Raw genomic sequence first — 13,380 nt, 5'->3', positions numbered from 1 at the left:
AAAAATTTCCGAAAATCAACGCGATTTCTTAGCAACTTTAAAGTTATACCTTTTTATACTAAAATTGAATTGGCTAAAATAAAAAACTGCTTACTCAAGAAATCTGACGAAACAGTTGAGAACTTTGATGAAACTTTTCAGAATTTTTATAATTTTTGCACAAAGTTTGAAATATGAATTTATATGATCTTTGTAAGATATTGAGCTGCAGGAAGTGTCAATTGGCCCCGCTGCATCCCTTTTTCGATAGTTCCTAACTAGTCCAAAATTCTATTGTTCCGAACTAATTCTAAAATCGACGGACGAAAGAAAAAGTGTGTTGATTTTTCAATCTTTTCGGTTCTTCCAATTTTGCAATTATTTTCAAAGAAATGTGTTTTCAATTTGAAACTAAATTTGTTTAAATGATTGTATGGAATGTACGTTTACATACATTTGGCTGTAACTGAGTTTGTAGAGGTGCGTGCTGTTATTGGTTAGACTCCCAAGATGTTAAAATGTTAACACAAATTTTTGTTTGGTATTACCAAGCTATGAAAAGGAATCTGCGAAGTGCAGAATGAAAGCGTGTTTGAACGAAAAAGCCACCAAACACATACCTATGTAAAGTAAACAAGCCCCCCGCTGCATCCCTTTTTCGATAGTTGCGAACCAGTTCTAAATACGCCACCTTAGATATAGATTTCTATTGAAAAAAGTGAAATAAAATTGTTTGTTAAAAGAACCACATTTCGCTGATTTTGAACTAATGGGGATCTAGTTACTTTTGGACTAGTTCGTTTTAGGCGATAAAGATCTAGTACGGAACTAGAAATTTTATTTACTAGTTGGCGGCTTCCTTGCAGGGAAATAAGGCGTTTCTTCTATTTTGGCCATGGGTGTACAATAGGGTGGTTCAAAAATACAGACAGGGGAGAAAAAAGTTTAAAATTTTAAGCTCTCACCCCTAGTATTTACTAAAAGACAGTACCCAACTTTTATTAAACCATTTTTAAATACTAACTATTTTTTATAGGTCCCCCAAAATCTCCAAAAAATGCAATGGGAATACCCTCAAAAATCGGTAGATTAAAAAGTTGGGTACTTTTTCTGGAAGCAAGTTTTCCGATCGAAAAATATTCATTTTCAAGAACACTACCATTTCTACGAATAAGTGTGTTTTGCCCATATAAAATACACCCAAAACTTCATTGACTTTGAGGCAGTTCTAAATATGTTTTTTTTTTTTTTTTTAAAAAAAAAAAGAAGGGTATTCTATTTTCCATTTAAAAATATCTAGGGGGTTGGAGGTTAACATTTTAAACTTTTTTTGGGCCATTCTAGTGTACATACTATGTACATGTCTATTCAATATACAACTATTCGTAAAATACCTACCCGTTTGTCCTTGCCACCTTCGCTCGCCTCCACTTCCTCATTGTCTTTCTGCCATTTCCCAGGCACAAGGTGCGTTTTCCGTTTCGATTTTTTGCTTGGTATCAAATCACCTTCCATTATTCGACTTCTATTCGTGCGTATTGTTGCAGCTGCAGCTGCTGCCGCTGCCGCCACTGCTGCCGCCGCTGCAGCAGCAGCTGCATTTGTAGGTGGTTTCAGTGGTGTCGCTGCTGGCAGTGCACTATATGCAAATGTGCCCATATTAGTAGTGTTGATTGTGGGATTGTAATCGACTGGCGAGTTCTGTGGAGGTGCTGGTGGCACAGGTGGAGATGGTAATTCGTATTGATACAACTGTGTGTGTTCGAAATTCAGGTTCTGATGTGGTGACTGCGGCGTTGATGATGCCCACGCTGCATTAATGCTGTTCGAGAAATTAGTTTTCACATTTTCAGCGTTTTGTGTGATTTCTTCTATTTCCGTTTCTTTTTGCTGTCGCAATTCTGTGTGCTCCTTGCAGTCGCTTTTACTTTCTACATTTGTGGATGTACTCTAAAAAATTAAGGGAATGTATGAAATATAAGTTCTTTTTTTGCTTCTCTATTGCGTCTAAATAGTAAATATGCGCATCGTTAATTAATCTTAGATAGCGGCCGTAAATTATTTATGTTTTTGAAATAAACATCTGTAATTAAAATTTAATTTCTATTTTTTCAATCATATTTTGTTGTAATGATACATTTTTATCCCGCTTTTATTAACTTCATTTGGAACTATGTAATTTATGCTGTGCCTAAAAGTATGCAGCAATTTTAAGTTTTAAGGACATCACACTAACAGGTCTATTCTGCACGTTACCGAAGATTTTGTAACCGGAAAATTGTATTACCAAAAAATGTTACCAGTTCTTGTCACCGCGATTCTAGGTACGTTGGTAATGCAGTTAAAATTTTCAGCAATTCAGCTGTGAAGAATTGTGCAAATCCTGGCATTGCATATTTCACGGGGCAATAATTTGTTACCAGCTTATGAGATGGTAACAAAATTTACCGGTTACAAGAGTATACAGAATGCGAAAAGGGTTAAAAAATTGACAGGAACTTTATTTACCGCTTACAAACTTTTTATTACCAGCGCAGAATAGACCTGTAAGTGGTAGCGTTGCCGTCGATACCGCTAATAAGGGCCAGTTTTTCCGTTGCAGTTTAAAATTAGATCACGTAAATTGAGTTTAAATTGAACAGCTGGCTGATATTTGATTCGCTAATCTTAGTTTAAACCAGCCAGCTCGGATGTTTAATCTAAGTTTAAGCCACAGCCGAGCACTGAAAAACTGACACTAAGAGAAAAGCCGGGGGCGGTACTAAATATGTGTTAGAGGAGAATGGCTGTATGAAATAAACTCGCTTTCTGTTGATTTTCGCATGTTGTAATTAACCTCGACTAATTTAGAAGACCACTCTCCAATTACAAGTTCAAAAAGTTCCACAAATGATGGACAAATCAATCTTGAATTTCGATCACAACATTTTTGGCGCATGAAAAATCTACACCAAAACTATATATTTCTGATGTTAAAGATTGCAATGTAACTGCTGTGGTTCCATCTGTTTTACGAAATTACGGTCACACGCAAAAAATACCTGGTGACTTCGGAATGTGGGGGGAACCTTTCTATGTGTACGTAAAAATACGGTTTCGTATTTATTAGAATTTATAATAGCTTCCAACTTAATTTTCGGAAAAATCCGGCCCCTTTGAAAATCCGTTGCCGGGGGTACTTATTTAAAAATAAATGTGTGCGAATATCGAAGGCAAAGTGGAAGATCGACCTATCTTTGCAGCCGGTTCAAAAACGCCGTATTTCAAAACACTTTTCAAGAACGTCCTACTTCAGAATTAGTTTGAAGAACGCCCTATCTCAGAATTTGGTTAAAAAACGCTCTATTTCAACTGAAGATATGTTGAGATAGAGCGTTTTTGAATCGGCAGCTGAAAATTGCGAATGCTAAATTTAATGCGCCCCGCGGCTGAGAATGCAAATATTCGTAACAACTCCGGTATGTATGCATAACTATTGATTTCAAATACATAGTTGCCAAAAGTAAAAATTACTCATACGACATGGAGTTTTGCAAAGGTGCTGATCCTTAGTCTTATAATATAATAATAATAGATTGGCGCTTACACATATGTTAGTGTTTGGCCGAGCTTCTCCTCCGATTTGTGGCGTGCGCCTTGATTTTGTCACACAAAGCGGAGGGACCTACAGTTTTACGCCGACTCCGAACGGCGATTGCATTTTTATGAGAAGCTGTTTTTCATGGCAGAAATGCACTCAGAAGTTTGCCATTGCCTACCGAGGGACGACCGCTGTCAAGGAAAAACCTTTTTTCTATATTTTTTTTTGCGATGTTGCTTTGACCAGGGTGCTGCGGAGTGGAAGCGCGCACTGCTTACTACTACACCACGGCGGCCGACTATAGTAGTCCTATATGATGATATATTATCATCTTAACCATGATACAAAAAGGAGGTAGTTCCATTGTCACTTTTTCGTCGCCATATTAACTACCTGACAATTAAGCAGATAGGAAGATTTCATGTTACCATACCCAATATCTAAAATCCTTCACATTTTATTACTAATTTTTTGTTTATTTAAAAAGTTTTGTTCTTACAGCCAATTTCACGGTTCGGTTATTTGTACAATAATTTTGGATTATCCAAACGCGTGACCCGAATCAAAAAACACACAGGTTTGTATGTACGAACAGTGTACGAAAATAAACTATATTGTACGTTACTATTTCGTTTCGTTTATTACTTCAACAGTTCGGTACAATACGAAAACAAAACGGCTGAGTTCACTTTGGTGATAGTACACTACAGTATTTTAGTAGTTACAGACGAAACAACAAACGAAATGAATCGTGCAGAGAAAAATATATGTATGTATGTACATATTTGCAATAACTAAATACAAAACGAATGGCTGCAATGAATAAAAAAAAATAGAAATGATTTTTAATTGAATTGGATATAAAATTTACAGAAAAAAATATTTTTCACGTAATTGAAACGTTTGCATACATATAAAACGTACCTTATGGTACAATTGTCACAAACGAAAAGCAACCGTTTCTCGTTGGGGAAAAAGACAGTGGATCTTACAATTTGTTTCTGACTATGTACAAAACTGTACAAAACCACAAATGATATGATGATCGATGAGCAAATGGGAATTGTTTTGTACAGTTTATTTTCGAACCCTGTGTACAAATGATAAAACGTTAGTTTAAAATAAAATTTTAATTTTCCGAACACAAATTTATTAATAAATTCGGTTTGAAATATGGACTTTTTGTAAGAAATACTGTGGTCAGCGTAGCTGGAAATGAACCGATGAAGATTATTTGATTTAAGCGCGGCACACATAACCGAACATTTATCCTTTTGTTTTTGAAAAACGAGAGGACTAAAGCTGAATTTACATGAGGCGATTCAACATTGCTGAAGAAAAATCGCTCGTGTAAATGACGATTCAAAAATCGCTTGCCTCAAAGTTGACAACAAGTCGCCTGTCAAAAAATCGCCTCACGTAACGGTAGCTTAATGCTCAATAAGTTGATAATTGTAGTTCTAGTTTGCATACTAACCATAAAATATCATCATTTAGTTTCACATCCCTTCCAATATTGAACAGTAAAATATATTTATTTTTACCCAAAGGAACAACGATATTGTCAAAATATACTAGAAATGGATAACAATCACTTCTCTGAAAGTCATGAGGCACATGGGTCTCAAAGTAAATTCCACTTTCAAGTTACTTGAAAGACATGCAGTTGAATGAACAAAGACAATGTATCAGAAACAATCGTATCCGATATAGAAAACTGTAATAGTCCTGGCAAGCTACATTGTGAAGTAATCAGATGTCATAAGGATACTAAAAAAATATTAAAATATGTTCACTAAAATTGTACTAATCTAAAAATAAAGTTTTAATGTAAAATTCAAACTTTTCCAAGATAATATATTAATTATTTATAAAAGGTAAATGTTAATTCAGCTATTTTATTTATAATCCCAAATTTCTGATATAAAGTTCCCTCCAACCCCTTTGGGTGGCAGACGTGACATTCGTACGACTTTAGAGTTAAAGAAATCATACGAAAAGAGAAGTCACTTATAAAAAAAGGCAGGCAATGGCAAACCTCGAGTGTATTTCTCTTTCTGCCATGAAAAACAGCTTCTCATAAAAATACAATCGCCGTTTGGAGTCGGCGTAAAACTGTAGGTCCCTCCGCTTTGTGTGACAAAATCAAGGCGCACGCCACAAATCGGAGGAGAAGCTCGGCCAAGCACTAACATATGTGTAAGCGCCAATCTATATATATATATATAAAAAAAGGCCATTGTCGTCCTCTCGTTGTAAATAAAATTAAGTTCGCTTGGAACACTGGTGTCGGAAAAATCGAGAAAAGGGTACCGCGTAACGGACGTGACAAAAACAGAAGTGGTTTCAGAGTACACGTAAACATAAGCAAAACTATGCGAATCCTGTGAGGTTTTCCTTTCCTTAATATTCTTTAAACAAAGTCCAATCACGGACCATTACAACCAATTCATTTTTAATCAGAAGCATTTTGTTGCTGGTTTATTTTTGAATTAAAATGTGATAACGGGCGTGGCAGATTTTTCTCGCATACAATATTTTTACTAGTAATACAAATATAATTTAATTTTTTATTTAATTTTTTCAGCTCTTCTCTCCACCGTTTCGCGTTTTCATAACCTTTTTACGATATCTGAATACGAAATTTATGGAGTTTAAGTGTTTAAAGTGACAGAATAACTGTGAATCTGGCCAGTCGTGTAACTACTTCAAACCTGATACCGAAATGGATGTCATGACTTAGATATGTAAAAATGTTGGCAGGCATAATGGACTTGTACGAAATTTTCCGATATGTACGCATATTGAAGTTTTCGCCTACAAGTAAACGAGAATGTTTTGTGTAGGGTATAGGCGCTTTCAGTTCCAGCCTTAGACTCAACTTTCCATATATGTATGTACATATGTATGTATAATTTCGGAAACATCAACAACCAAAAAGAAACATAAACATGCATATATGTATATATGAATGTATGCATATGTAGGTATGAAAATGATGTTAACAATGCGAGTGCATTTGAACGCTGTTCAAGTTTAGAAAGTCGTCAATATTCAATGCCACGGTATGGCAATTCTTCGAACGCCAATGACGCATGCAAGGACCCCAGTCTAACTTTGTACCTATGTACTATGTACAAAGTTTACGCATACACGCATATTAGCAAGCGCACGTGCAACGTAAAAGAAAAATATAAACTATAAATCAACAGAGAAGCAACAAATAATGCTCAGCTACTCAATTTAGTAGCCGAAAGAGAGGAAACCACTCAAATCTTTTTAATATTGCCGGGTTTGAGTGGAGAGGGGACTGTTACTAGCCATAACTGTATAGCGATGCAAAATGGAAGAGAGTTAACACCTCCACAGATGTCCACAATACATCATACTCATACCCTGCCGGTAACACCAACAACCGACATGAGAGGTGGCAAGGTGCTAGGTTCGCCCAAAAATTTACAAATGTCTGCTTCGCCATCAATTACTAACTCTACATTTTACATAAATAAAAAATCGATAAATGAATTAATGCCTCAATTTTGGCTTGTCAAGTCTTGCATCCCCTACAGACTGGTATTGCAGGTTTGATTTAAAGTTTGTTTATCTTACCAGCTCGGTAAGCCCTCTCTTTTTACGTTATATGTATCTCCTGATTGCTCCCACGGTTTAACTTGCAATGAAATAAATAGCTGCATGCGTAAACAAAAACGCTGCCGGTCGATAGAGCTCGTCACTTGGTACCACAGTACCCTTCTCAGCGCCACACCTTCCCAATTAAAGCTCAATTCAAATACCGTAATGCAATTTTTTTCCCTGGGAATGCTCTACTCAGTTGGCGCACATCACAGATATACCAGCAGCTCTTTAGCACCATAAGTTCTACATAAGTATCAGCATGGTCCTTTTCAACGCTTGACGCAAAAGCGCATTTTCGCGGGCCAGGCTAAGAAAATGTGCTTTTGCTCTACTTTTCTAGCTACGGAGCAGGCACATGAGTATTTTTATACCCGAGCGCACTTGTGCACAAGGGTATATTAATTTTGTTCACATAACGGTTGTTTGTAACAGCCAAAACGAATCGAGATAGATATAGACAAATGTATACATAAATGATCAGGATGAAAAAAGAAATCGATTAAGCCATGTCTGTCTGTCCGTCCGTCTGTCCGTCTGTCCGTCTGTCCGTCTGTCCGTCTGTCCGTCTGTCCGTCTGTCCGTGTACACGATAACTCGAGCAAAAATTGAGATATCTCAACGAAATTTGGTATGTAGGTTTCCCTTAATCCAAGGTAGGTTGGTATTGAAAATGGGCGAAATCGGACTTTAACCACGCCCACTTCCCATATAACGGTAATTTCCAGAAATACGAAAACTGCGATATTTTAGTAACTACTGAAGATTATTCACTCAAAATTGATATTTGTAATAATTTTCAGACGAAAAATAAGAATATTATAAATTTTTAGAAAATGGGCGTATCCACGCCCACTTATGGTTACATGTGTATATCTTGGTAACCGCTGCACCAATTTCTTCCAAACTTGGCACAGTTGTTGGCCTTCACATAACATACCAAATGGCCGAAAATTTTTAAAATCGCTCAATAACCACGCCTACTTCCCATATAACGGTAATTTTCAGAAAAACGAAAACTGCGATATTTTAGTAACTACTGGAGATTATTCACTCAAAATTGATATTTATAATAAGTTTTAGACGAAAAATAAGAATATTACAAAATTTTGGCAAATGGGCGTAGCCACGCCCACTTATGGTTACATGTGTATATCTTGGTAACCGCTACACCAATTTCTTCCAAACTTGGCACAGTTGTTGGTCCTGGTACAACATACCAAATGGCCGAAAATTTCTAAAATCGGACAATAACCACGCCCACATCCCATATAACGGTAATTTCGAGAAATACAAAATCTTCGATAAATCAGTAAATATTGAAGCTAATTTATTCAAAATTGATGGTTGCAACAATTCTTTACCAAGAAATACGTTTATAACAAAATTTTGGAAAATGGGCGTAGCACCGCCCACTTGTGATATGTATCTCGCTAGCCGTTCTAGCAATTTGTACCAAGCTCGGTATGGTTATTGTGCTTGCCACATAAAAGCAAACCGTTGAAAATTGTTGAAATCGGACTAAAATTGAGGCCGCTTTTCATATAACGGTAAATTTCAAAAATGCTTGAAATTTCAATATTTCGAAATTTAAGGACGCTAATTTACTTAAAATGTATACATCCCGGCTTATCATGTAGCGGTAGCTTTCGGAAAGGTGGAAAACATATATTTAATACTTGCGCCGGGTATTTAATGTTCGGCTCCGCCCGAACTTAGACTTTCTTACTTGTTTGTTTTAACTATGTAACTATATACATATGTATGTATATGAAATTTTCATTTTTGCATGTATTTTGTTGGTATGTACATTTTATGTAAAAGCTTTGCTCAAGAAATTCGCTGTATCCATGATGGTGTGTAGCAGTGAAAAAAAGAAAACAAAACTAGTGGGTATTGAGAGATGGATGCTGGGGTAAGAGCTTTCCGGTAGCATATTTATTGATTTAAAATTTGAAAATCTAGGATCTTGTTGGTGGTGCGTGTATTGAATAAAAGTGCAGTTACGGTAGGTACATATATGTATATACATACATACATGAGCTATGATATGATATTCTGCCAACTATTTTTCTGTAAAAAATGTGTTAGACTTAAACACATTTAGAATAAGCAGTAGGTTGTTATATCCACTACTTATCAGTAACTAAAAGAAAACTGCAGTATCCATCGGAATCAATATCGAGTGCACCGTGGCGTATGAGTGATATTTTCAGGGTAAGTCGCTAATTTGCAAAAAGTTCAAAAAAATCGACTTGTTCTTTAGTATAAGTGAGTGTTACAGCACTTTTCATCGAAAATTTCTTTGAAAATTTATTTCTGATAAATGATTTAATAACAATTTTTTTCTTTGCTGTTGTTGTTTCCGACAGGGTTTTTAATACGATGTATTTTGGTTTGTCTCCAAACCAAATTTGACAAGGGTTGACGTAAACTCGTTCCAAAATACATCGATTTAAGAAAAGTTTGTTTTCAATAATTCTCTCGGTATGCTAAGTAAATATCATTTCGATGCAGTTTAAGTTTCAAACTTATGGTGTTTTCGTTTCTAATAAAAAATTTCACCTTTTGATTACCCCTTTCTCTTTTCGTGCTCGATTCTAAAATTAAGGCAAACGGTGGGAAAGTTTTGTGTTCGTTTTTTAAAATGTAAATTTTTTGGAAAGCGAAAAAATGCACATTATCGGCTTTGTCAGGGGTGATGGTTGCCTAAAACGACAATATTATGAAATGCGTGAGCTAGATAGGGTCAGGAAGGCAAAAACATGCCCTTTTAGGGGGTTGAGTGTAACATCAAACAAATTTTGCACCGTGGAAGGGCGAATATTTTAGTGGGAGTAATAAAAGCGAGCGAATTTTGTGATTCACTAATATAAAAACTATGTACATGTATACATATCTATGTATATGTATGTAGGTATTTCCTAAACATAAGTTCATATTCTTATGTATGCTGTTTCGAAACTTACCATATGCGCATCTAAATGGGGAGAATCATTTGATTTCTTTGTGATATTGGCTTCTGGAAGTTGTGCCGCTGGTGAATTAACTGGAAAATGTTTTGTTGAATCTAGGGGTGTACTCGAAGAAGCGGCGCTAACTTCCAGGCGGCATGCAGACACATTTTCCTCCACATCATCTTGGCTCCTTTTATCATCTATAAAGGTATAAACAAGAAATTGAATAGTTTACAATACTTGAAATGTTGCTGTGCAAAGATAATAAATAAGCACACACAAACTAATTTTAAGAAATATCTAGTCCACAAGGTTTTGTTATCATAGACTTAATAAAGGAATTAAGTGTCTTCTTTTAATCTATCCCTAACAACATTAATGAAAAAAACAACGACGACAGTGCACTCTTGTCAAAAACAATCGAAGAACCAATTGCAAATTGATCTGTCTGCACTTGGCATTGATAGTTTAACGGAACATATTAAAAAAAAATATAGCCGGCAAATAGAAAATCTTCTCCTTTTTTTAATCCGCGCAATGAAAACTGCTCTATGCGCAAAAAAGTAAAATACATACGTGGTTATGCTTACATATATGCATGTATGTACATTCCCAAAGAGCTTTTCTTTAATATTCCTAATTGCCCAAGCTTAAGGACTATTTGCAGCTCTCAAGAAAAATCACAAGAAATATTTTTCATTATTTCTGTTGGTTGGAAATGTACTTTGGTTTTGCTGTACATTTTCTTGAAGAATTAATAGTCTAGCATTTTTTCTTGAGAGCTGCAAACTGATTTCAGAAATTTTGATAGAAGAAATCTATTAAGCGGTGACTGTCTGTCCGTCCCTCCGTCTGTCCGTCTGTGCACACGATAACTCGAGTAAAAATTGTGATATCTTAACGAAATTTAGTATGTGTACTTTTTTTCAGCGTAGGACAGATAGTGTTGAAAATGGGGTAAATCGGACAATAACCACGCCTACCTCCCATATAACGGTATTTTTCCCAAATACGAAAACTGCGATATTTTAGTAACTACTGAAGCTCATTCACTCAAAATTGATATTTACAATGTTTTTAGCATAAAAAAATAAGAATGTTTTAAATTTTTGTAAAATGGGCGTAGCCCCGCCTACATATTGTCACATGTGTATATATTGGTAACCGATCCACCAATTTCTTCCAAACGGCTGAAAATTTTTAAAATCGGACTATGACCACGTCCACATCCAATATAACGGTAATTTTGAAAATTACGAAATCTTCTATAAATCAGTAAATACTGAAGCTAATTTATTCAAAATTGATGTTTGCAATAACTCTTACATTGGAATGTTTTGAAATTGGACTAAAATTACGGCCAATTTTCATATAACGGTAAATTTCCGAAATGCTTGAAACTTTTCGAAATTAATACTAAAAACAATCCCTTGAAAAGAAGTAACATTATTTGGAGTTTTGGAATATGGGTGTGATTTCGCCCACATATGACTATATAAGTTTATCTCATTATGTCTAACTGAACGTTCTATCGAAGATGTTTAAAATAGGGGTAAAACCACCCCGGCTTACCATGTAGCGGTAGTTTTCTGAAAGGTGAAAAACATATCGTCGATGTTTTTGCAAAACCGACCATCGACCAGTTGCAAAACCGCCCAAATCGCCGTTTTAGCAAAAATGAGATTTGGTAACCCAGGCACCGAGATTTATGCATAAAAATCGTTAAATCGTTATTAAAACAACATATTTGTAAAACAATAGCTAGTGAAAATACCGCCTATCAAGGCAATGCCTTTGAAGAATAAACCGCTTTTCGCTCTCCTGTAAAATTTGAGTGCCGTAAGATAGGCGGTTTTGCAAAAACATCGACGATATATTTAATACTTGCGCCGGGTATTTAATGTTCGGCTGGGTCCGAACTTAGACTTTCTTACACCCAGAAAAAGGTTTAGTTATAATAACCAAGATTTGGTTATAGTGTACAAGTGGCATAGTTGGATATGGCGAAATAAATATATAGTTCACGAAAGTCTGCAATTTACTTAAGACTTCTAGTTGGGACAAATGTATATTTGTTAATAATTACAAAACGACTACCTTGATTGGACAATATTGTTAGTTGAATAAAATCATTGTTGAGCAAATATAAACAATGCTTTGGTTGATACAAGTTTTCAATTAATTTTGTGAACTTGCCGTAGACTTGAATCAGCTAACCGTTTATTATTGGGAAAAAAGTTTCAGTTTGACACAAATAAAAATTTACTCGATGTTTGTTGTGTTTACTTTCTTCTTTTATTTGCATATATTAAGCATAAAAATACGTTTATATTTACATAAGTTAGTTACTAAAGTAAATAATACATATGTATATGGTGGTATGAATTTCCAAAAAAAAAAAACGATGAAACAGGAACAGTCGTGCGAAAACCCAGGTCAATATCTGCTGGAAGTATACTGCTTTGCTTTTTCCTTAGCTAAATAGACACTTTCAAATTATAATTCACGTGAATTATATATCCACTGAAAAACCCCGGTTGGCATCAAACTTTATATTTTTAATTAAACTTTAAACGATGCGCGCACCGAAACAACTCGCGATGATAGCAAAACTGAAACTGAGACAAACAAGTATGGGCATGTCATATCACACATGGCGCAGCGATCGACATGCCATAGCTTACTGAGCGCTCTGGGACCACATGCGTGTTTCACCCATATACGAACAGCGGTAGCGGAGCAATGATTTCCACGCACAATGCAATGGTCGGCATACTAGCGCATTCAAACGATTCAATAAGTGGGACTGTGTGCATTGCTCAGCTGGCGCTCTTCGTATGTGCTCAGAGAGCGCTCAGCATTCTTTAGGGCTCACAAGCATGAATATGTTCCACTCTCAAACCAAATCGTGGTTGCCTCAACTAAGATTTGGTAACTATGACTAAACCATGTGTTGAAAGAAAGCTTATTTGTATTAGCAGAGCTTAATGACATCCTTTTATGAACCATACGTTAAGTTGAATGGAATTTGTAGAAATATGCTTCAAAGAAATATTTATTAGTATTAACCAAACCCTTCAACTAAATTAACGATTTGTTACAACCTAGATGAATATTAGAAGCTTTAATATATTTAGTTATAATTACCAATCGATGGTAATAGTTCCCAATCCTTGGTAACAGTTCCCAAATATTGTCAAAATTCGGGAACTAAATATCTTTAGTTGTCGA

General features: G+C 35.5%; 2 protein-coding genes across 2 annotated transcripts in view; one reads left to right on the top strand and one right to left on the bottom strand.

Annotated features, from left to right (window-relative positions):
- Window positions 1-13,380, bottom strand: part of LOC118746015 (ecdysone-induced protein 74EF) — a 50,160-nt gene that overhangs the window by 1,857 nt on the left and 34,923 nt on the right. The window contains exons 3-4 of the mRNA XM_036479735.1: window positions 10,162-10,349; window positions 1,378-1,929 (exon numbers count right to left, since the gene is read on the bottom strand). Coding sequence (XP_036335628.1) covers window positions 1,378-1,929; window positions 10,162-10,349 — 740 coding nt within the window. The remainder of the gene's footprint in view (window positions 1-1,377; window positions 1,930-10,161; window positions 10,350-13,380) is intronic.
- The window catches only part of LOC118746020 (protein JTB), a 42,062-nt gene that overhangs the window by 20,375 nt on the left and 8,307 nt on the right, over window positions 1-13,380 (top strand). The window lies entirely within an intron of this gene.

Source organism: Rhagoletis pomonella, unplaced genomic scaffold (genome assembly GCF_013731165.1).
Source record: "Rhagoletis pomonella isolate Grant_MI unplaced genomic scaffold, Rhpom_1.0 Rhpom_scaffold_00010, whole genome shotgun sequence".
Classification (NCBI taxonomy): domain Eukaryota; kingdom Metazoa; phylum Arthropoda; class Insecta; order Diptera; family Tephritidae; genus Rhagoletis; species Rhagoletis pomonella.
This window is presented reverse-complemented; position numbering and strand designations above follow the sequence as displayed.